The sequence below is a fragment of the Corvus cornix genome, chromosome 7, assembly GCF_000738735.6.
Source record: "Corvus cornix cornix isolate S_Up_H32 chromosome 7, ASM73873v5, whole genome shotgun sequence".
Classification (NCBI taxonomy): Eukaryota; Metazoa; Chordata; class Aves; order Passeriformes; family Corvidae; genus Corvus; species Corvus cornix.
In genome coordinates this window covers 25,920,814-25,946,826 of record NC_046337.1, presented here as the reverse complement: position 1 = coordinate 25,946,826, position 26,013 = coordinate 25,920,814, and the positions used below count along the sequence as shown (strand labels likewise).

The following is a 26,013-nucleotide window of genomic DNA, read 5'->3' as shown; positions in this document are numbered from 1 at the left end:
TTTCCAGTCTAACTTAACAGTCACAGAATACACTGATCATGCTAATGCTTTCGCTATATTCATTAATAAGGACAATTTACATTTATATAGCACCTCTCTTAGTTAAGAATTCCAAAGCTTTTAGCAAAATATACACAAAAAATTACTTCTATTTCACTGAATATAGTCATCGTTGGAATGAAAATCAACAATTGTGAAGCAGTGCAGAAGAACGTTACACAACAGTTGTAAATAAGACACAAAGCAAACTCCCCAAAAACCCAAAGCAAAAAGCCCCTGAGATGCCAGATGCAAGTGGAGGTAAATGGGACGTCAGTACACAAACAGTGATGTGAAGCAGGTCTGTGTGTGCCCTCAGGAGCAGTGTTGGAGGCAGCAAACATACTTCGTAATGATTAAAGCAAGAGACCCCATACATGTGCAGCCTATTGCTTTCCTGCACGCCGAGGGATGCAGCTTAAACTGTGAATTTAACTGGGAAGAACAAGCCAGGAATACTCAATGGATTCTGGTGACGAGAAAAGGGGAAGTGAGTGTGTGTAAATTGTGAACAGGTCTTATCTGACCACTAAGCTTCATACTTTACAAATGGCCTCCCGTTCTAAAAAGGCATTAATTATGCTAATACATTATTCCGCAAAAATAACATAAAATAAAAATTAACTTCTTGTTTCAAATGATGAGTTTTAATTCTCAAATCATAATGATACGTAACTGGAGTTCTCAGACCGAAATGAAGTAATCTATTCTCTCTGTGTTCAAATCCTCCTTCTACTCCTAACTCCATTTACTTTAGTCACCGATGAAGTCTCCACACACTGTATTACAAATCGAGAGTCACGTGTGGGAGGAAAAACCATCTATCTAAAGTAAAATTAACAGCAAAACTTTGAGAGAAAGCATGCATATGCTAGCAAGAGCAAAGCATAAGTGTTTACATGACCAATGTGTTGATAAATGTTAAGCCCCACAAACACAACTGTGGTTTGGCTTATAAGCATCCATTATAACTCTTTCGCATCATTTTGAGGCAGACAAGGTAGTTTTCATACTTGACCCTTGGAAGCAGATTGTTTTCTTAATTAACACATTATCCAGGGATTTTTCTTCCACATCTCTCTCTCTCCTTTCAATACTCTCCCTCCAGCACAGAAAGATTTCCTTGCCTGAAGTTGCCACTTTATTCAACAACTGCTGGCTGAGACCTCACGACCCACTGCATAAATTCACATAGAATTATTCATGTTTGGCACATTTCTGCTGGTGAATAACAACACCATTTTGTCTCTCAGACAAAGAAAAGAAAGATTTAAAAAAAGAACAAAGGCAGCCTAATAAGAATCTCACATTTCCTATTTTTTTCTTAATCTGGTTAAACAGCCTCTACAAGCCTGAGAAATTCAACAAAGCAAAATTGTGGACTGTTGGTCTTTCAGTACCGATGGAACAGCCTCTCAGCGTGACCTCTGATCACAGGCTCAGCTATGAGGTAACTTTTCCTGCCTGAGCAGTATTTTGGTTTTAGTTTTTCAAACTGAGTTATTGTGTTATCATGCAATTACAGCTAAATCCACACTGAAATCCAGGATCCCAATACCAAATACAAACTTGCTTGGGACTTCAATCTTGTCCCCATAGCAAGTCAAGAGTTTGTTCAGTGTAGTCAAAACTGCAATACAATCAATCCACTAGAAGAAGGCAGAATGAAAGACTTGAGCATTTCCTTTTTCTGCATGGAAAGACAATCTACAGACCCACTTCAAAACTGATGATATATTTAAAATGTACAGCTATGAAGTCCTGCTAAAGCCAAAATTATAAAGCAACTTTTATACCAATGTCTTAGTCCATCTGAGTTACACATGTATATGTTCATATTTGAAAGATACACACACCTGAATTTAGACACCCTCCACCGGGAATTCTCAGATCTTGGTTTATTGAGCTAGCACAAACTCAGTTTCTGATCCCTTTGCTACACACAACTTTGTGTGACTTCAGTGACAATTGCCTTGAGGCATTTCTAGTAAAGTGAAATCCACTAGCTGACAAAATGCTGGGATCACTACCTCTTACTTATGCAGTTGGGGAAGAGTTAATAATATGGAAGAAGAGAAAAAGCACTGTCATTATGTTTGGAAAGAACTCTACCATATTGTATTTAGGTGAAAAAGAGAGAGAGATTTGGCACATTCCCTTCTACAAACTTAGATTTGTGTCAAAAGAGTTTTATTAGTATTTATAACAATGACTCACTAGACATTTTTAAAATACTATGATGCCACAAACTGGAAACACTCCTATATCTGTGCTGACATATTTCTCCAAAATTAACGAGTGTGGTATTACATGGCACAGATTGAGGCTATGGGGAGACACTACAGATTGTAATATGAACTCAAAGCATGTGTAATTCCTGAAGTCCTCCATATCTGTCCTCTGTCAGCTCTTCTTTTCACATAGACTTGTATGTCTTGCCCACACACTCGTACTTGGGTTTGAAAAGCCAACACCGATATACTAATGCCACAATAGTAATGAAGTCTCATGTTCTTTTAGCTCCAGACTCCACAAGCAAACAGTTTTAAAATCATCATAAGTGGGTACATCATCAACTCAAAGGAATTTTTGTTTTCCCTTTAACTCAGGAAAAAACTTGACCATCTTTCTTTAATGCTGGAAGCTTGACAGTAAGGATTAAAAATTGTTCTTTCCTTCCCACTTAGTTATTGGAAAGGCTGTGAAAGGCAATCAGTCTTTTGAAGCCACACTTCACAGTCTGCATAAAAATGCCACGATTCCCAGTCCTCTCCCCAAACTAATTGAAAGTGTGTAATATCACACAGCTGGGAAAATCTAAACCATAAACATATACAATATATCATGCTACCATACAAAACCTGTTACTAATCGGCAGTTGATGATCTGCAGGATCGAAAGGGATCTGAAAACTGAGATCATTTTTGCTGCAGGGTAAGAACTTTTCCCAACTGAAAGAGGAAAAAACACTCTCTCAGCAGTGCAGAAATTGGACTGCAGTCAGTTCATTCATTCTGTTTGTGAAATATGGACTTCCCTTTAATGATTTCTGTTTGACTGCTGTCTTGCTCAGATGCTCTGGGGCTACTGCTGCAGCAAATCTTGCTTTTGGGTAAGAGGAAATTCATGGCTTTCTAGGCAGTAAATTCAGGGGCTTGGGGCATCTGCACAGTCCCGTGTCTGACCCCCTGCCTAGGCCCAGGCTCCCTCCCCATCAGCTATCATTTTTTGGAATGCCAGGTGGCAATCTTACCTGTCACCAGAAGTCTGCGGGTAGTGCTGCTTGTTTATTTTTGCATACAATCCTTCCAAGTGCTCCCTCTCCATTGGTGCTGAAGAAGAATCCCGCAGAAAAACAAAGGTTTCTCCTACTGCTGGTGATGAGGGTCTGTAGATGCTTGCTGGGGGATAAGCCTCTCGGAAGTGGTTCACCCTGGCATAGTTTGGATCCACCTCATCATCATCAATGTCAGGTCCTCCAGGACCAGTAGAATAATCACTCAGGCCTCTCAGTTGCTTTTGCCGTAACTCCTGATGCTTTGCACCAATCCTAACAATTCAAATCAAAGAACAAATATACTGTAGGATCTGCTTCAACAGTAACCATCACACATATTTGAAACATGAACCCTGAACCCAACCATTTAGAGCTTTCAGTACACTGTGAAACTGGTGCCAGATAAAACAGAGTAGTGCATGCAGCAATTTTGTTCTTCATCTCTGACAATCACCTTTGTAACCAAGCTTGGTCATCATTCTGATGAAAAAAAATTAATGCTGAATATAGTGTGGCTTTTCACAAGTGTGGATGCACGAACACACACAGGTTTAATTCTACACCTACATTCCGCATTGCAGTTGAATACACCTAACCCAGTCCTGAAACTTTTAATCTAAATTAGCCAGTAAAATTGTTACTGACCCTTGGTTACTTGACCCACCTAGATTCTCCTAAATACATTAACTTGTGAAAAGTGCATTAAATGTGAACGCAAATGGAGAGATGGCACATTTGTCTCAAATCAAAGGACCACAATTAATTTGCTGAAGATTTAATTTTAAAAAAAAATTATTTTGGTTACATAAATGTGAAAATCATGCCTTATTGTATAGGCGATAAGGACAAAGTAAAACAGCAAATAAATTAATAGAAATTTGACAGAAATGAATTGGTACATATAAGTGAATTAAAGACTGTTACTGGCAGTATTCCACTGTGACAAAGCCTTAAGTGGTATTACAAAATGCTGCTGCTAATCAGGGCCATTGTGTAATCTCTTTGGAACAGTAAAACATATTCAGGTAAATTTCAAGCTAAGATGATATTCAGTGATTCAACATTGCTGCTGGAGAAAAAAGAAGTGCAGGAAGACCATGAGCTGTTCTGTTAACTGCTCAGCTAGTCTTCAACACAGTGTGATTAAGTGCAGTGAGATGGATCTGGCAGAATGCTGACCACAGTATGTAATAAACAGCATTTACAGAAAATAGAGGAGCATGGAGGAAGAAACAAGGAACAAAAGAAAGATACAAAGATGCAATGCCTGACAGAAGTCAACATTTGCTTTTGACTGTAACTGGAAGTGCAATGGCAGTGTAGAAAGAACAGTATCATTTGTACCATAGGAGTATTAAGTGAAAAGGGTCTGGCAGACTTGGTTATCCCAGTAGGGCTTAATGGCCTCAGGACTGTGCATATTGAAAAATGAAGGTGTTCTGGAGAAAGTCTTTAAAAGGCATGGTGAGAAAGGTTCCCTAAAGAAACAGATGAGCACACTGGGAACTTCCATCTGACAGACAGGAACTATTAAGTGCCGAATGGGATTCACACTAGTTATTTTGTTTCACTAGATTTGTATCATCAAAATAAATGCTAATACTTTGGAAATAATTTGTGGATAAAAAGGTTCAGAAATAATTCTAATGAGAACAACATGCCTTTTTACACATATACTTGGGTACATCAATGTGTACCACTCATGCTTTCCAGTTCCACATCTCCATTAACTGTGCTAGGACATATCTAGAGGTGATGCTGGTTTTCAACACTTAAAATGTAATCATACTTTACAGCAGGGGATACATGCTGTATACATCCTCCTGCATAGAGGATACAGTCATTGAGGGGATGGGTGCCCACTTTTCACTCTGCCTTCCCTCAGTGAAGCAGATGACCGTTCTCCTGTCTGGTACTCAATTCCTGTGTGCCCCACCCGGGGTACCACATGCAGCTTTGGGTGCCTCAATGTAAAAAGGACATCAAAGCGTTGGAGTGTGTCCAGAGGAGGGAAAGCAAGATGATGAAAGGCCTTGATGGCAAGACTTAGGAGGGCAGCTGAGGTCACTTGGTTTGTTTAACCTGGGAAACTGTGGAGTGCTTCACCCTCAATTAGTGACCAAAAAACCCTAAACACAGAATTCAGTGCAGGAATATATCAAATGAGATACAAGTCCTGTGGCACACATGGGTGTATATATACACAGTACACAGGCAGAAAAATGGGAGGAAACTACATTCCGAGGAATGGTCTCATCATATCAGTGCAGAAGGCATGGCACAGACCTGAGATGAGTCACAGGAGTTTCTCAGAAAATGATGAGCCTTCATGTTCTCTGGACCAGTACATCACTGGGCCCCCAGGTATCTGAGACCGCTTTGAAAGCAAGAGTAGTGCAGCCAGCAGCATCACGCTAATCTTGCTTTCATGTCTGATAGAAAGAGTAATTTGTCCTGCTATCAATACTGGTATATTCTGCACAACAAAAGCTGGAATTAGGTCACCACAATTTTCTTTTGTTCCTGTGAATAAGCCTAGCTTCTTCAACTTCTCTTTCTGAGTGCAATCTTCAATTGCTGCCAGCATTATAAGTAAAATCTTCTCAAAACCAATTATTTCCATTCTGTATTATACGGACCAATCATTACCAACCAGCCTATGTGAAATTCTTTATGATCAATGTTTCATCCTTTCAATACATCTATTACAATTGCATTAATATTTCTTGTTTTCTTTTTACTCTTCTGCACAAATCTATAAAATTTGCTCGGTGATCTCTTTTTCATTTCAATCCAAACATTCAAATATAGGGAAACAAACTATCTGTTTTTTCTTTCTATTTACCTGTCCTTTTATGCCTTCTCACATGTTTTTCACCTTTGAAATTTCTCACATTTTTGTGAAGTTTTAAATTTCCACATTGTATTTCAGCATCATGTTTTCACACAGTTTTAAAGCAATCTTTGCCGTAGCACATACCAGTAGCTGCCCAGGAATTCTTTACTGAGGGGAAAAAAAAAAAAAAAAAAGAGTGTGCTGTTCATTCCATAATTCCTTTAATGCTCTGCCAACTCTTCTAGAAGCAGGTTACTTCTCTATATCCCACTCTATTCATTCACCATTTCTGCACCTCCCTCTGAAATTCCCCCTATCTGAAACAGCAAAATCTTTATTCCCTATCCCAAAAAATCCTCCCAAACCAACCAACAAACCAAAAAAACTTTTAACTTAACACAACTGTAATGGCAAACAGCTCATTGAACAATTACTACAAGACAGCCCCCAACTTGAAGCACCACTTGTCTGGTTAAACAACTGGTGCAAATTTGTGAAGAAAGATAAAATGTCCCTCAGCACTATGATGCTGGCAGTGAAACCAGAGCTGAGGAGAGGTACAGATCACCATCTCAACAATTTAGTGTGGCACTAAAGTTTCTACAAACTTCCTGATGAGGTAAAGGGAAAAGAAAACTCATACAGAATAAAGGGAAGTTACATATATTTCCTTTTGAGTAACTCATATTAAGTCTGCTTGCTCTCTTCCCCCACCAGAACACTGTGCTCTCCAGTTAAACCACTGCACAACTTCACCAACTCCCCTTAGCTGTGTTTCTGTAAAAACAGAGCCTTGGCACACAAGCAGCCAGGACAGGCAACAGAAATGCCATATCAAGAATTGCCTTTTCTTTTTTTTCTTGTGACCCATCTTTTTCTCAACAGCATCCAAACATGTAACCTACTCTAGACTTTCTCTACAACAAATAGGTTGGACTCAATGACCTCAAAGTCATTGAATTAACATAGTTAATTCTGTGATTCTGTGAAATATTTTCAGAAAATATATAGTTTGATAAAAAATACATAACCTTAATACAAGTCCAGGCAACATTTTGAAAACACGTCAAATGAAGACAGAATCCATACATGTACTGTACTTCTGGAAGTCGGACACAGTATTTTGAAAACACTTCTGTATACCTCATGTACTGTTCAGTAGCACACCCCCAGAGCTATAAATCAAGGAACGCTCTCGTTTATCTTTCAAATAATCTTCTCATTTGACATATCTGCACAAAGCATACACAGTCACTTCTCATCTGGTAACACACGGAAAGATGCATATACCTAGAGTGCAGCAGCCATGAAAGGGTTAACAGCCCAAACAGCTTCCAGCTGCAGCTCAGACACACGATTGAGTTACTGTGGCTTAACAAGTTATTGTGTTCCTGCTGGGCTACTGTCAATGACCACATATGTATTCACCGCCTGTGACAAACACAATGTAAAACGCTTTAGCCTGACATCGGTGACAGAGACACTGACAGGCAAAAGCTGGATTAAAAGACTGCAGAATACACAGACTGAAGCAGCTGCAGGAAGGGATGTGAACTACCTCAAGAAAACTCCAGAAGAACTGAGCAGAAGTGACTTTTGGAGAAGACCCAGAAACGCTTTTGGGAATGGAATGTGAGGGCGAGGAAAAGCCGTAAGAGATACTTCTCATCTCTTGGCCCAGCAGTTGGAAGGTGGGTGGGTGGATGGGTTACGAGTGGGTAACAAGAAAATGCTGAAGCTTCTAAGACACTCTGAAAATTGAAATTAAAATACAGGACTTAATGTTACCAGTTCAGTAGCCCAAAGACGGTCAGGGTGGAGCTGTGGAGCCCAAAGATGGCCTCCAGTGGGAAATGAACAGCAAGACACTGGCTGCAGCCCAACCTGCACTTCTGGGTGCCCAGCTGCAGCCCCAGCTCAAAAATGAGCTCTGCACACTGAGGCACAGACTAATGAGCTGTTGCTCTGCATCAGCACAAGACAAGGACACTCATGTCCTCCTGACTCATGTCTCCCAGGCTGGAGAAAGGGTGCCTGCTGCCCAACAGGACAGACAAGAAGCAACTCAGTGGCACTGACAGCTACTAGGTCTGACCAGAGTGAAACACCTGCACGTGGCAAGCTTGGCCCAGGAGAGACCATGGGCTCTCCTACTTGGAGACCTGCAAGGCTGCATTTCACATCACAACAGCTGAGTGTAGGGACAACTAACCAAAACAAGCCCACAACAAAAATCACCATGTTTTTGGAGGTGTTTGAACTCCTCCCTTGCACTCACCATGAGCTCTGAGAAAATCCTGTTTCTTCTGACTTCCCAGGTAAAGAGTAAAAGTGATGTAACTTTGTTTTACTTACCATGCACTGGTCACATACTTAGTACTGAGCAGAGCACAAAGAATGACACGTTTTGAGCCCCAAGGTGCCAAAGTAGTCAAATACAGAACTGAAAAAGCATTTGCTAAGCAAAATAATGTATTTCACAAGGGGACCTTGTTTATACTTCAGATGAATACAGCAATATTTCTTATATGGTGGTTTAAAACAGACTTTGTGGAAGCATGAGCAGGTACATAAATGAGCAAGATGCTGGCAAAGTCAATGAAAGAACTTCCTGGGGGAGAGGAACAAATAACAAGCACGGACAAAATGTGTAACAGAAACTGGGCCATAGGTCTTTCAGGATAATTTCTATTCCATTTGCAATAAGAGGAGTGAAATAAAAGTAGGGAATCCAGTGTGCATGCCATCACTTTAAGGTATACCTGATCTAAAGAGGACCTGATCCTTAAAGTCTTTTGAGACTATATTAGCATCATTGAGATGCTAAACATTCTTCTACTTGGTTGTTCCTTGAGAACAGCAGAATAAAAGCTGCTTCATTGCTTTTTTCCCCACTCATGTGACTCTCTCTGAGATCTACATACTGTAATGATTACTCAATTTACATCTGATTTAGTGTCTGCTTTTGTGTCTCATTTACCTAATTCATACATATATTGAGTAACGGGTTGTCTAGAGGCAAGCAGCCTATTTCTGCAGGAGGTCACTTAGATTTCCACTGGGTTTAATGTTTTAATTCCTTTTTAGCTGCTAGCAAAATATATTTGGTAACTAAAATCTTGTTTTTTCATTCATTTACATAATAGTGAAATAAATACATCCTTCCTTTAGACATTCATAAGCCATAATCACTGATGGGAATGGGCATATTTCAGTTGAGTATCTGAGGAGATAATTTCAGTACAGTGCTTTTAATTTTTTTTAATTTCATAATCGTTTTTCAGACAGACATGGCCTATAATGACATTAACAATCCTATTCAAACCTGCATCTTTTATCAGCAGAAGACTCATCTTTATTTTTTCAAATATCATCACCTAACAAAACTCTAGAGGCAGGCAAGTCCCATAGCTTAAAAAAAAAAAAAATCCACCTCTTGCCAGCAAATTGAAGACATCTGATATGGACTCACAAAGAATCAAACAATATCTAATTTAGTATTATCTTTCAGGGTATTCTACTGGAGGCATATTTGTCAGAAACATCCTCTCCGTAAGCTATGCAAGTTTTTCTTCATTCCAGCTCATTCTGTTTTGCTGGATTTGAACATCTCCCCCATAATTAGTATCTGCAATTGTAAACAAGAATAGAAACAGTCTCAGAAATAAAAAAAGGCAAGCCACAAATTCAAGGGAGTTAGAGACTAACTCAGAGTTACAAGATATAGCCCTTGTAGCAGCATTAAATGCCCTAACGATAAAAACCCACCAATCCATAAAATATCGCCTGTTCCAGATAACTACTGCATGCCTATAAAATACTGAACTGACCAGAGGAGCTGCATTTGGAGGGTTTAAATAAAGAAAGGGAGGACAGAAGAACCTAAGAAGGAGATAGAGCTATGCCGACCTTAAAATTTAAGATTATGACAAACTGAAGATGAAACATAGCCCTTTCATACCACAAAATGAGGAATGGGAGCTTTGGATGGACAAGACTGAGGTCTTAATGTTCTTCCATTTATTTCCGAGGTGACAAGGAGTGATTACCAACTTACACAGGATCCTGCCCTCTAAAGAAAATCCTGGATCTAATGAGGTCAGTGTGTTTTCTCCCATCTTGTGAACTTCAACAAGAACATGATTTTTACCCTTGCTGTTAAATCAGAGAAAGTTTTTCTGCCTGTCTACATTAGTTGTACACTGGGTGAAAAGCAGCAGATTACAGAAAGCCAACTATCAGAAAAGCCAAGTATATTATAGTCTATAGTTTACTGCATTATGTAATTTTCTTTGCTCACAACTACCCCGGAGTTACCATCTTGAAGTGATAATATCAGTAAAATTCAGATTGTAAGGATCCTCTGAAGGTTATCTTGCTCAATCTCTTGCTGAAAGCAAGGCTAACTGCACAGATCAGGTTTCTCAGTCTCCTGTCAACAGGATGTTCCTTGTTTTTGTGACAATGTAGATCAGGGAGTGGAAACATTCCAGGTTTGTCAAAATTACTTTGACATCTTTCACCTGAGATGTTCTGATGCCTTTAAGAGCTCCTCCTGCAAAATGGTCTTGAGTCTCCAGAGACTTTGCAGCCCTTAGTTGCATTTGCAAGGCCCAGTGATGATTTAAAGGAATTCTCAGATTGCTGTCATTTGCACTTTTCTGTTAAAAAGATATGTAAGGTGCTGAGCACATCATACCTGAGCCCCTTTTGTGAAAATTAACTCATTCTGGAACAAACAGTCATGAAAAGAGAATCAAAATAACAATACTCTTGGAAAATAAGACTTAACTTTGCTTACACTTTAGACATTGGGAACTTAATGTCAGGAATGCACACAATACCAATTGCAGTCAAAGCCACATAATCATCCCTCCTCCAACCTCTCCAGCTGAGACTTCAAACAAACTACTTCAGGGAAGTTCATCAGACAAACAGAGAACAAGTATAAAGTAACCACAGCATACCTGCAGAAAAGCTATGGGGAGACAGACACATCCATCTATCAACTTATTCACTGCCAGTGACTAACTCAGCTCCAGCAATTGCTGTAGCAGGTATCAATCAAAACCACTGAGGACTGGTAACACTGTCTTGAGAAAAATACCAGAGACATTGTAATGACCATGGGAAGGCACAACATTGATCTGACACCTCATGAAAACCCAACATTCCCAACCACATGCAGTAACACAGCTTGGGATAGACCCAGGAAGGCGGGCAGCTACTGAGTCCCTGGGGGCCATCTCCATCAGTAAGGGGGTATCCTTGGAACATCTTCTGAATAGATACTTGCAGCTCCACTTCCTAGTGACACCTCATAAGTTCACACAACCATCTCTGCAACTGCATAAACATTATGCCTGCCTTTGAATGAAATCATAGTAGTGGAAGGAACAAGCCTAGCTTCATGCGATATGATACTCCATGCACATTTTTTTATTCTACACGACATTGAACCTGGAACCTATTGAAAAGAATCCCTCTGTACAAGAACAGGAACAAACTCCATCTGTTAGTCTGGGATTCACAGGTTGCTTCTAATTAACAGTCCTTGATTTCAAAGCAAAACTCAGATTTGACTGAGCAGTCAAAGCTTTAAGACTTCAAGATATTTTGGTTTAAGATCACTATGGAGATTTACACATGCAAACAGATTTCCTGCCTGTCTATCCGCATGAGTTGCATTCTCATTTTTATCCTGTAGTAGCTAAGGGAGTCTGAAAACAGGAATTCTGTGCTGTGGCACTACTTCAAAGTGCATGCCAATGATTTATGATAGACTTTCATAAATCACAAATGGAAGGGCAAGGAATGAAATACTGCTTCCAAGTAATTCTTATGCCCTTATTGATTCCGGAGTGGGCAAGAGCTGACCTACATTCAGTACTGCATCCAAGAAATCCCTAGGCCAGGACAGCCTGTCTCCTAGAAAGCACTCTTAGCCTGGTTGGCTAGTACCTGGGCCAGTTTCACTTTATTAGTTTGGCCTGTAAGTTTCTAGCAGCATTTCAGGTTTACAGAACCAAAACAACCATCAAGTAGTAAAACTCTGATATATACAGAAGAGAACCACACATTGGCCCATTTAAGCAAGAAAGAGCCAGGCCATTGCTCCTGAGCTGCTCTGACCTCTTAGGTGGACAGGTGGCACAGCTTGGGAAAATGTGTCTCCAGATCAAACCAGTCCCTCAATAATGAGAAAACAAGGATGCTAAATGGCTTGGATAAGAATTCCATGCTTACATTTTGAGGGCACAGGTATGACACCTAGAAGTGCTATTTTCATCAGTGTGCAACACCTGGAATAGTGCTGTGATAGTTCAAGAAAAAGGCCAATTCCACATGCCATTCTGTCATCATCAGTTCTTAATGTTCTTAAGCTAGGACAATCTGGGACCAACTGTAGACCTAATGTCTTAAAAATGTCCTCCAGCAGTGAAAAAGCCACATGAAGCAGCTCAAAAATTGCTATCTGGTTCTAAATGTTACAACAAAACCTGTGAAGGGTAGGTGAGACTCATCAACCTCAGCTACTCATAACCAAACATCAGTCTCCCAGTATTCCATGGTAGGCTTTTATTACATGTTCTGGTATGCAGAGTAGCAGCAGATCTAAAATGAGAATCATTCAGAATCAATGGGTTGGGATTAATCTGTCCTCCTGTCCAGTGCAAGTGCTGCCACAGTAATAAACAGAAATCTGATAACTTCATACTGTCAGCACAAAATGAAACTATGACCTTGACCCATGCAACAGCATCCAGTAATTTTTTCATAACTTCAACATACCATACTACACGGCTATGATCTAATAAGAATCTAAAAGTAATTAACTGGAATTTTTGAAAACTGAAGCCTTAATCAAATATGTATTCTTATCAGGGTTGCAAGCCAGCAATAAATTGGGACATTTAAAAAACTGGGATCCAATCCAATCCGTGATCTGATCAGGGTTCAATGGTTATAATAAATTGGGAGTATTAAAACTGGGATCACATCCAACACTTTATTTTGTCTAAACCACAGGACCTAGCTATGCTGCAAAGTCAGGAATACTCAATGAACAGATATACCACGTTGGATTAACCCTTAATAACTAATGATGCACAAGCTCAGGTGTCCTAAAAACATGTGGTTTAGCACAGAGCTTAATGGTGAGAATAGCAATTATGAACATTTAATCAGAGATCAATATGAACTATAAACAGCCATAATAATGCTTTTAGACTTGGCAGGTGGAATACACAGGAACAAAAGCTACATGGGATTGGCAAAAATGTGCACGTGTATGAGCATACTCTAAGGTACAGCACGCATTTAGAAAAATCATATTTTGATTTTTGCAACAGTCTGAATTTCAACTTTCGATTTGAAGCAATTTGGCTTTTCTACCATACTGCCATGTATCCATCTATTCTCGTTTCACTTTGGTTTCCAGTAACATACAGATTGTTTGTAATTAAATATAATGAAACAAATGCTTACAGAAAGGGAATGAAGTTTCATTCCCGAGTAGTCTCTCCTAAGTGGACTCTAAACGTTTTTAGTTCTGTAGGATGCATCCCTTTGTGCAGGGATCTTGCAGCTGCAAAATTAAACCTCTGTCTGCCAAATATAAAAAGCATATGTATTGATTTTTTAACTATGGGAACAGGCAACAAGCACCAGGGCTGGTAAGACAAGAGAGAAATGCTCTTCAGTTGCTGGAAGGTTTCTGAAAAGTAAAGGAAATTCAGTCTTTAATATAAAAACTGAAACCATTTAGTTTTACCCGAACTTGAGATACAGTATAACTTAAGCATTCAGTTCAGACATTGAGAAAGCAGGGGCTAGATATACCTTCTGCTTCTCTAACACTCTACTCAAACCTTAATACTATTAAAAAATTTTCCTCAATTAATTCCAATGAGGGCTACAAAACCAAGACTGTTTTAACAAAACTACTCCCACAAATACATGCAGAGGATTATTTTTTACATGGAGTGCCTCCTTATTAACTAACTCTCATGCTACTTTAAAAAATCATCCTATTTTCAACAAGGAGCTTCATTTTGTAAATTTTATTCTAATGTCAAGTAAATGTTCAATTCTGTTGGAAGAGAGACTTAGGTCTCACTAGGAAAATCCCAGTAAAATACTATTAAACAAATAGGAAAAAATATTTTTCTTTCAATCCATAGTCACTTTATTTGCATTTGGAAGGCAAGCAAATTACGATGTATAAAACTCAAGCATCTAATATATTTATCCAGTTTGTTTTGCAATGGCTTTCAAATGTTAGAAAATTAAAACACAACCCCAAATGAGAGGGGAAAGAAATGGAGTAAGGGGTGAAATCTTTTTTGAGGGAAGGAAAAGACAAGGCCTCTTCCAGTATTTAATAATGTAGCAAACATCTTGTTGTTAAAATGATAAATTCTGAGTAATTTACACTGAACACACTAAAAATACAGATTTGAGTCATCTTGATCAAAATAACCCTCAGATATAGCATTTTCTTTTTCCTTCTATGGGCAGATTCTCAACCTTTGGAGCACATGTTTTATTACAGCCAAACTCTTTGAAGCATGAACAAAACGATGAGTTTATTTAAAACAGGGCCTCAGTCCAATGAAGCATGTGACTTATGTCAGGAAGGACAAACCACCTCCTCAAAGAACTGTACCACCAGTTAAGACAGTACTCCTGAACTATCATGAACTCCTGTCTTTTTCCACTCAAGTTTCACTGACATTGAGTCACCTTGGCACAACGAAAACTAAAGGAGGTAGGGGGAGAAGAAGAAAATAATTTAAAGGAGATGCTGAATTCATATTCAATTGGACACATATAAGGCTATTAGTAAAGAAGAAATGCCTAGCATCCAAAATTCCTGTTCACTACTTGAAGTTTGCAGAAGTAGTAGTCGTGTAATAAAGTATTGGCTTTGAAAAGAAGGGAAGCCTGGGGCTGAGGTCTGGAATGAATTCCTAGCCTGACAGGGACTTTTTAGGAACTTGGACAAGCAGCTGCACTGCCTGCATGTCACATTCCCACCCAGAGGACACTTTTTTTTCCTGTCAGGTTTTCTCTCTTCCACCTCAACTGTAAGTGCTTCGGGTCAGGCACAAGCTTCCCTAACAGCAATGAACACAGTGAGACCTTGATCTTGGTGGAGATTGCGAGGGAATACAAGCAGTAAAAAAAATAATGATGTCAGCATTCCAGTGCAGGATGTGGAGCTGCTTCAGAGAACTGCAGCTACAAGGCACCACAGAGAGTTTGTACTGACAACTGAGACTGGGACAATGTGGAATGGAAATAGAAATTACTAGGCTAGTGAAATACTAAATTTATTTTCGCTTTCTGAGGTTCAAATCTGAAACTTGGCAGCCCGTAAAAGGAATTGCCAGGCAAATTTATGCTGAGGACCAATGTGCAAGCAAATCCCATCCCTTTGGGAATCATCTGCACTACAGAGTGAGCACTGAATACTCTGTCTGCATACGCCTACTAGCTCTAACACATTCTGGATGTGCCAGACTTGTTGCACATGCACTGTTCAATTCCTTCCCTGTGCAAGCAGGAAATCCAACCTGTTCCAAGCATGATGGGCTTACACTCATGCAGCACACCTACGTAAGAGCTGATGTTTCCTGTCAGAGCCAGAGTCACTGAACTTGTACTGCACAGCCAGCCCATAATTGTGCAGTGAATACATTTGACATTTTTGCATGTCTAAAACTTGTCAAAATTTCTGGAAGACGGCTGCAGTCTTTACAGAAATCCTATCCCTGGCATTTTGTGAAATATTGTTGTGCCTATCCAATACCAATCAAAAAACTCTGCAAAACTATGAGAGACAGCCTAGTCCTGTAAGCTGAAAATGCATTTCCTACTGAAAAAGATTTCTCAGCTGAGATCTTGGAACAGTATTCTGCTTTTTGGAGAGCTGCCAAGCATATATTGCATGCAAAACCAATACCCAAAACCAGGCGAGTTCCACAGCTGCTAAGATGCTGAAAAGCACTTGATCATTAATCCTGTCACACCCAGCCCAAAAATCAGCTACACCAACCTCTTCTACTAGTGTCCAAAATGGACAACATGGCCTCTGAAAAAAGAAAAAAACGGTCCGATGAAAAATCATAGTATCAGTTTGTATGGTAGGCAGTCAGCATTTTAGAAAACTGTTGAAGCAAAAAAACTGACTTTAGGATTGTAATAATTGGATTGAGGATCTGAAAAGAATTAGTTATACAGCTAGTCTTGGAAAATTAAAATTAGGTGTACATTTAAGTTAATGCTAGAAAGGCTAAACGTTAGAAAAGCAATTTTAGTTTGTTCAAGCTGTTAAATACAGGATTTGATCACAGGTATCAGGGGACGACACTTGCTATATTTCTGTAGTCTCTGCTACTACTATATCCCTAGTAGTTTTACCATACGCTCACTTCACTCAAGGAGAACAGATTTGAAAATATGACTGCATTCTACTAAGTTTCAGTTTTATAAATATGAGACCAAGTATGCAGGATAGCAGCTAGTGAAGTCACAGGAGCAGATGATCTATGGTGTGAATGTCCCACAAGGTTTTCTTTGCCAATATGTGCATTAAAATCTTGGACTTGAATTACATTATAGAATTACTAAATCTTGGGACAGAGCTATAAAACTTGTCTTTACTGTCTTACTGAGCATCCTCATTAGGTGAACAGGCAACAACTAAGCGAAAGGACTGATCTACCCTCAAGTCAGGTAATGTTTCCTTAGTGATTTTAATCAATTTCCCAAACAGTTTTTACCCACATAGGAGAAGTAGCTTCTTTATATAATTTTCCTCTAACAAAAATAAAACCTCTTCTATTTTATGATCAGCTGAAGAAGGGTTCAATAGTCAGCCTGTAGGTAGTCTTATGTGGGCAAACACACAGCCCACATGCTCTTACTTAATTTAGAAAGGTGAAGCAAATTGCTTGTTTTCACAGCATGTGTTGCATTCCTTTGAGGATAACATAGGGAAAATTTCTTCACTATTTTTCTGGGTTTAATTTTTATTTTTTAATTTGAAACCCCCAAAGATATAAGATTTACTACCTGATACAAAAGCATGATATTCCTATTCTTGTGCCTTACAGAAGAAGAATCAAATAAGTGAGTTAAAAATATCATCTTGGTTCATCCACTTCTCAACACACCTGCTGTTCTCCATTTCAGTCAAAAACTCTTCCAGGTCAAAACTGAAATCATTACTAGAGAAACCAGAATGATGAAGATATTGAGCTGCCAGTTTCCAATGCAGCCGTACCAAGTTACTGTCAATCAGTGACTGTAATTAAAAAAAAGCACACAACGCTGAAGAAATATTAAGAACAATTATCTTGTGTCCAATTGGAACGTTAGACCTCTAGACAGAAGGGTTCATTCCTTCCAGCCTGCCAACATTTTAGTAAATGACACTGGCCCTTTAACAGATGGGATACATGCTTCTTAGCTTGCCAGGATCCTAATAAAAGACACTGGCTTCTTTAAAATGAAGGACACATACCTCTCAAATTGCCAGTATCCAAATTGGGAGTCAGCAGTTTAATATAAAGGCACTCATCAATCTGGCAAAATCAAGGACATGGCACAGAAATTTTAAAACAAATGGTACAAAGTTTCTCCTGACACTACTTAACTTAGATGAACTAAATACTTAAGCACTGGCTAAGCATATCCAGTAGCAGCACTGTAGTAACTAGATACCTTGCTAGCTTTTAAAATAGGAAAAATTAGCAGCAGCCTTCAAGTGTTTGGATTGACTTTTTTCCCCAATCAAACCCATTAGCTACCACTTATAGGGCTGACCATGCACTGCACGACTCAACTGAAAGCAGGGTGTCTTTTCCCTGCGCACTGAGCAGTACCACAAAGGTTGACCATGTGGAAACACTCTGTCTGCCCAAAAGGAACCATGTCTGCTTCCATTCCCTCTCCCAGGAGCAGGATGCTCCAGTGAAGGAGAGAGACCTCCAAAAGTTTTCTGCTTGCACTGACAAAATGTATTACTCCAACTTGTAAAGTTTTACAGCAACTGCAGATACTTCTTGAGAGCCAGCAAACTATAGGCTCTTTAACTTTTCTGAGAGCAGCCATCAGAGGGGAAAAAAAGACCTTTTTCAGCATATTAAGTACTTCTGGATGAGTTGGGGAAAGGGAAAGTGGAGTTTTCTGAACCTTGTTGACACTGACAAACTGTTTCCGGTTTCTGAAGGGTAGACGTAGGGGAAAGCAGAAAACTGTAAAATCTCTTAATCTGGAAAGGTAAGGAATTCACTAAGACTGGGCATAGGAAAGTGTATTTTATGACCTGGACAGACTCCCAGGGTCTTACCTCAGAAATACAACTCCTAGCTGGTGCACAACCGGCTTCTTGCCTTGCCCCTCTTGCCCACCCCACTGCTGGCAGACTCCTGCCTGTGCAGGCTGATTTTAACCATCTGAATCTGCTTTCTTCCAGGTGTCCCTTGGCATATTCAACATTTGTTGCATACACATTCTGCAACATGTGGCTTACCAGCAAACACTGTGCAAAAAAGAACATACCAAAGTACAAAAACTACCATGTGATGGCACAGCCAGATGAAACCAAAGAGGTCTGAAGTGCTGGAAAACAATGGCAGAAGCTGTCAGGAGAGAAGGGAGGAGGTTCTTGCTGTAGAAAAGTAGAGGAGAAAATACTAAGTCAGTGGTCCTGGGAATGGGCAGAGGCGCAACAGATTTTGAAGGAACTGATCTTCACAAGCTAAAGCAGAAGCTGGGATTTGCATGCTAAAGTGAAGTGCACAGAAGCTGCAGGAGAACAAGCTCCTGTCACACAGCAGCTCTGACTCGGCCAGGACTGGCCTAATGCTCTTGGTTGCCTGGACCTGACTGCAGTGGGCATTGTGTTGGACAGGCAGGCTGGCTGGCTGTTCCTTCAGGAGACACCTTGCTCTGAAGTTTTTCACTTGATGAACAAAGATACTGCTGCCATTTACTCACCTTTCACGTTCATCTTTCATTTTCTCCAGCTCCTCCTCCTTAAGCATGCCTTGCTTTGCAGTCTCCTTCTGATCTGCCTTCCCACTTTTATCTTCTTTCTTCTTTCCAAATCTGTTAAAGATATCAAGGAAGGAGTCATGAGGAAATAATTACAGAAGAAAAAACAGTACTTATCTATCATAAACCACATAAATTTTAGGCAATCAAAACACCAAGGTTTTATCTTAGAGACTCATAAATTTCCCACATTGGAAGATAAGTTATCAGTATTACCTGGGCCATATGCAGGAGGAAGGACTGGTTACAAATTGATTTGGACCCTGTACTTTTGAAAGCTATTGCTTGAAACTTAGTTGAAAAGCCCCATCAAACCTGATATGCAGGGCATTGCAGAGTAGAATATTAATATGGCACATTTTAAAGTGCCTGAAGGTTCCTCTTGCCACATGACAGCTCTCTGAAAGTCATCTGCAGTGGCTGTGGTGTCAGCACCCAGACTGGGCCACTGTTCTGCTCTTACCAGTAACTACTGTCTCTCATTCATGATGCATTAATTTTAGGATTTGTTCTTTGCTAAATGGGGATGCAATCAGAAAGAATAAAATCTTGCTTTGTTCCAAGAGTACAAACCTAGACAGTCCATAAGAGCTCTTTTTTAAACTTCTGGGGTTTTCTTTCTGCCTAGTAATATACTATCATGTAATATTTATGCTGTGAAAGTCCTCCAGAGGCCCCAATGGATTTGGGGCTGCCACTGTTGTTTTATACACTGTACAAATATGCATAACAAGTCTGCTTTGCGCAGCCTATAAAAGGTGGCTGAACTGGGGAGATACATTTAATTTCTGGTGGTGTTAGGCAGAATACTGGGGTCAAATATACTCATGAATTATGGACCAAAACGTTTAAAAACCTCCCCTCCTCTTTACCAATTTGAAATTCTCTGTTCCACAAGTAAATGATCAACCTGTGTCTTCCCCTGCAAATTAATATGTCCTTATAGGTACAACAACAATGTAGAGAAAAATAATAACTTTTTCATTATATATACTATATTGCAAACTAATTACTCTGACTCAAAACTGCAAACTCTTCTGTGAAAGTCTGCAGCATTGCCCCAGCTATCTCTCTTTTACCCTTTTTGTTTTTCATGTCAGCCCAAACTGCCTCAAGTGGAACAGCTGAACTACTGTGCCTATATTTAAGCTGTAAATCACTGACCTTATGTTTCTCCACTGACAAAAGCAGAAATTTTGCAAATAGTCAGGCTCATAAGATAATGATCCAAATTTTTTGTGAATTTAATTAATAATTCTGAGCTTGTGGTCAAATGAAGTTACTGGGTTATCTGCAGCAAGTTGTCCAGACAATAAGAACTTGGTTAGAAAGGGAATGATGGATGTGAGAGACAGACACGTAGCATGTGGTACTAACAGAAAGGGCAAATACTACAGGTAGTAACATGAGATGCTTTCTTGTTGCTCTGTCATGGACTGTGCTGAGGAGAAGAAAGACTCCTATCAGTGCACGGTTTTCTCTTTTTTCCTATGTTTTGCAATAGAGATAGATGGTGTCCTGCATTCTTTGAGGGATCCTTTGCTCAAAATATACATACACCTTGTCTACAAATCTTCAGTTCTTTTTTCATGGTCTCTATTCATTTCAGTGCTTCCAGAAATACCGTATATACTTTGCATGCTTTTCCTTTTTCTGAGTGTAGAGCAGCACACTGATTTCACTGCTACTTTCTAAGTTCCAACAGTTCCAAGAGCCTGGAGTCACACACCCCATCAGAAGCTGGCGGTGGCAGTGAAGGCAGCAGTCAGGAAACATAAGAGAGACACAGAGGTTGTACATACAGAGTGAGGAAAAACAAAGTAAGGAGGGTGCACAGGTATGAAATGACCCAGGCGAAAAAGAAAAGCCAAATGAAACTCTGAATATATTATTCTCTACAGAGACGCCAGGCAGTCAAACAAGAAATCACCTGGGTATGAGCACCAACAGGCTGCTCCTGAAAAGCCCTGCTTTCTGACGCTGGCTCATGCTGGGAAGGTCTCACGGCAGTTTTCTCAAGAGGCCATATTAGCACTTGCATCTTGGTCATAATCCAGCTCTGGTACTTTGTTTATATTCATGCTGCCTGCTTTTTTCCCACAGTTTCAATTATAGGTTTGTGGAGTTTCATATTCAACTGTAGCATGCATTGATTTTGAAAACATTATTCTTGGGCATTTTGTATTGCTGCAGGGAGCTGAAGTTGGATATGTTGCATACTCGAGAGAAATGTGAAAAAAAAAAAGTCTTTAACATGCGTCCCTTTCAAGTCTAGATATTATTTCTTGCTTACTCGAGAAATACATTTTAAATAAAATGAAGTGACAATTTTGATTGCAGTAACAGCCAACATAACAAACCCTAGCAAAAACAGTGCTGTTTGCTGGTAGAGCTGTTCTTGCCATAAATTTGGCAAGTTTCAGTGCAATTATAAACTGGGAATAATGAATTGATCTTGATGAAAACAACTTTTGTTGCTGTGCTGCATTAAAGGCAGCGTGGCCGGCAGTTTGAGGGAGGTGATTTTGCCCTTACACTCCACTCCTGTGGGACTCCATCTTGAGTGCTGTATCCACCTCTGGGGGCCTCCAACATACAAAAGGATGTGGACCCGTTGGAGTGAGTCCAGAGGAGGCCACAATGATGCTTAGAGGGCTGGAGCACCTCTCCTAGCAAGAAAGGCTGAGAGAGCGGGGGTTGTTCAGCCTGAAGAATAATCCATGGAGACCTTGTAGCACCTTCCAGTACCTAAAGGGGGCTACAAAAGACATGGAAAGGGACTTCTCCCGATGGCAAGGAGGGATAGGACACCGGGGAATGGCTTTAAAGTGAAAGGGGGTAGGTTTAGATTAGATATTAGGAAGCAATTCCTCACTGAGGATGGTGAAGCACTGAAACAGGTTGCCCAGGAAAGCTGTGGATGCCCCATTGCTGGAGGTGTTCAAGGCCAGGCTGGATGGAGCTTTGAGTAACCTGGGACAGTGGAAGGTGTCCCTGCTCATGGCAGGGTGGAAATGGGTGATCTTTAAGGTCCCTTCCAACCTAAACCATTATATGATTCTATGACTATATTTTTGCTATTTTTTGCTTCAGATAGAATTTGTACAGGCTTACAATTTTGACCTGTTATACCAAGTATGCAGCATATAGCTCAAGGCTAGGGAAATATTCAGATGTAGGTAGTTTTTTTTGCCTCTTCTGCACACTGCTATATCATAAAAATCCATTCTTTTATTATTATGTTTCTCAGCTCAACAAAAATCTTGCACAAATATAAGAAAATAAAAGCAGCACAAAATTTAACACTAAGAAAAGCAACATACACAGACAGCATTAAATGACAAAGAACCCAGTATCATCTCTGCCTGAATTTATACACCCTGTCCTAAAAGTTATGGTCTGCTCACTGATGTGTTCTAATTGCCATGGGCTTCTGATGATAAAATTAACTTTCAGCCATTGTAATTTTGTATGGGTTTGTGCACTAGAGGCTTAACAGTCTCTATGGCTTATTGGAACAACAACAACAACAAAAAAGGCAGTAAGAGTACTTGCTGCATGATCAAACTAGGTTTGATCATATTATCATTGATATCAGTTGAGGCCCTCCACTGATTTCAACAAGAACAGGATAAAATCCATTGTCAAATTACACTATGTAATTAATCAAATCCATATTAAAATTCTATGAAAACTGAATGGCTTTAGGATTTGAAAATGCCAATTCTCCAGGCAACGACTAATTGGACTGTGGTAAAATCTGCCTTCCATATTAATACTATTGTCAGCAGAATAAAAACATTGATGAAAAATTGTATGGCACACAAATTTTTAAAATGTCTGTTTTGCTATACTGTGCAGTCAAATTCTCTTCAACTTAATATCTGATGGATTTATTACTCTGAAAACCTTTTATAACAAATGGAGAACTATTACTAGAAGACCTGAAAACAAATGGATCAGCTGTATCTTCTCATTCTATAGCCATCTATAATCAATTTATGTCAAATGAAGCCACTGGTCATTGTAATGACAGTAAGGAAATAAATCCATGCCTCCCCAGTTTGAGTGAATGCCCCCGTTCTTTGATTATCCACTGTAAATGCCTAGGAAGCACTGTTAAAGATGTTACAGCCCTGTTAACCTTAGTATACTTTTCAGTTGGGAAAGTTAATATTCCAGCTACTCAGAGCACAGTTCTCCTGTAAATAAAAACATAAAGGGATTTTTTTAATGTGAACAGATCTTTGAGGGCTTTGTGCTTTTGGGAAAAGCCCATATGCGACTGTTGAAAATACGCCGTGCAAGAGTGAGGCATTATCCTATTTCTATTAATTTCAAAGGGTGCCTTGCAAACAACAGAAATTGTTCCCCTTAGAAACATTAAGGAAATAAAGTCTCTGAATACCAAATGTATGTTGTCTTGCAGTATTTATTGCCATTCTACAGGCTATAGCATTAAAGCATATGTATGCTTCTTTTCAAGGATTCTAAGGGATAAAAATGAAAACAAACCTACTACAGACCTGCTCTGTTATTACTTGGGATAAATGTCTTGCATGCAAGACTTAAAGCTGTGGTCATGGCAACACTTCATTTCTGTGTGGAGCCGTGGGCTCCCAGATCTCAAATGTGTTGATATTTGCTTCAAGGATTAAAAAGCAGGCAGGTCTATAAAGTCCCAGACTTCTAAGCAGCAGAAACATCTGGTGAGTGGAACCTTGAAGCAGCTTGCCGACTAAATTCAGCAATTTGGATTTCTTAGCTAATTCAGTTGCCCAAGATCAGGAGGTTCCACACAGCTAACAAGGTACATAATAAAAGCACAAACATCTGTGGGAAAACAATTCAAGAGAGCCTATGACACAGTCAAGCAAGACACAAAGCCTAACACTGTCAGAAAATCTTGACATCTCCAGAAACGATCTGTAAAAAACCAGTGATTTGTAGAGTACATATAACAAAAGCTCTGACTCTCAGTCATTTCACAGCAAAATGGGGAAAAATGCTGAGATTATTAAAGCAGGTCCCTTATGAAAGACTAGAAATAGCTCTTAAAATTAAATTTAAATGTGAGTAAGAATGAATAAGTGAGAAAGAAAGATAAAGATACTAATAAGGTATGATTTTCAGGTCCACACAGGGACTATAAAAAGCTTATTAACTGCCACTACTGCCGTGTGTTTTAAGTTATTTTATCACTCAGCTTTTACGGTAGAAGAAATACTCTAGAAGCAGTGCTGTGCTTTGATTAATTGCTTTCATACACACACTTTCACAGAGTATTAAACATTGCTGTAAAGATCCTTAGTGAGTCAGACTTGCTGGTGATTACAGGCCAGGCTCATTTTACATTTATGTTAATAGCAGCATTAATGAAATACATCTTTCACATTTTTAGTGGCTCTCTAAATACCTAAAAGGTTTGTTACTAAATGTTTACTTACTGGGCAGAAGTATGCCATTGAGTATTACACCAGTGGGATCAAGAGCTTTGCAACAGCTAAAAAAACTACAGAAAGAAAATAACACGTTTTGGTAAAACATGTTTGATGATTTGAGAATGGAGCACACACAGGAAGGCAACAGGGTTCAAATCTTCAAGATCCCAGAAGATGAAAGTGCCTCCACAACCAAGCTAAACATGATAAAAAGGGCAGCTCTGTGCTGGGCGGGCTGTGAGCCAGGAGGGGTTAAGCATCTCTCTTCCTGGTCCCACTGCTAGCCCCTTGCTTCCAGAGAGCGGATCCCATTCCTTCTGTGGAGGATTTAGCCCCAACAACATCGAGATGCCCTTCCCAGTCTACAACACAAATTACAGCAAAACCTCCTTATGACACAGCCTTGCCCAGGAGCAGGTTATGACCCAATCTCCCTGCTTTGGCAGGGTGAGAGGAAAGCACCAACAAGATGATGAACACAGGAGAGGGCTAGTTCAGCCCCTTCTGCTCCCTGCTGCTGGGTGAAGAGTGTCTCCAATTCTGGGGCTGTGCCATGTACAACACCAATTCTGTTGGGTAAATCGGAAAGAGATCTTCTGAAAAGTAAAGGAAAAAAAAACCACTTTTAATTAGATTTGGTGAGGTTTGCTTGCAGGAAAGACTTGTGAAGGTAGCCTGCTGCCTCACCGTTCTCCCACTGCTGGGGCTCACTCCCAGGGCAGCAACAAGAGGAGGGCAGCAAAAGCAACAGCTTGCCATGGCAAACAACAGGGCAGCTTAGGCAACCAAAAATAGCTCCCCTGAAGAAGGAAAAATGACCTAACCTCTGACCTATTACACCAGTAAAGGCATGCAACAAATTGTCCAAGCGTGCTATTCTACAATTATTATTTGTATTTCACAAATGCAGCTAAACTTCATGAATGTGGGTATCCTCATATTTAGCCGTATTATTTTGGGAGATAATCCACATTATTTTAATGCTGTGATCAGAGTTAAAATGATTATGATCAGCAGGAAGAGAGAAGTTATGCAGAAGTTGCAAATATAAAAAAATCCACCTTATTATGCTCCTGTTACATCAAAATTAAGCAATCAAGTGCCACTTTTGTGTTTTTGAATTTATTTTTTATTTATTGTATCAGACTGCTGGAGCTAGACTAAAATGACTGAACTTCCAGAACCAGTCTAATGGGAGTAAAACTTATCTTTTTAAAACTCTGATTAAACACAACCTCCCCCCACCCGTTTATTTCTTTGATGCCCAAATTAGCATCTTTTCTGCAGCATGCTGAATTAATTAGTACAGTGACAAAGAATTAGTCCAGATAAGATCAAAGCTGAAACCATATTTA

The 26,013-nt window shown here is 39.6% G+C and overlaps 1 protein-coding gene across 6 annotated transcripts in view; it reads right to left on the bottom strand.

The window, feature by feature from the left end:
- PARD3B (par-3 family cell polarity regulator beta) overlaps window positions 1-26,013 on the bottom strand; it is a 402,302-nt gene that overhangs the window by 78,367 nt on the left and 297,922 nt on the right. For all 6 annotated transcript variants that reach the window (XM_039554939.1, XM_039554936.1, XM_039554938.1 and 3 more), the window contains 2 exons: window positions 19,161-19,271; window positions 3,293-3,589 (listed from right to left, as the gene is read on the bottom strand). In XM_039554939.1, the coding sequence (XP_039410873.1) occupies window positions 3,293-3,589; window positions 19,161-19,271 (408 nt within the window). The remainder of the gene's footprint in view (window positions 1-3,292; window positions 3,590-19,160; window positions 19,272-26,013) is intronic.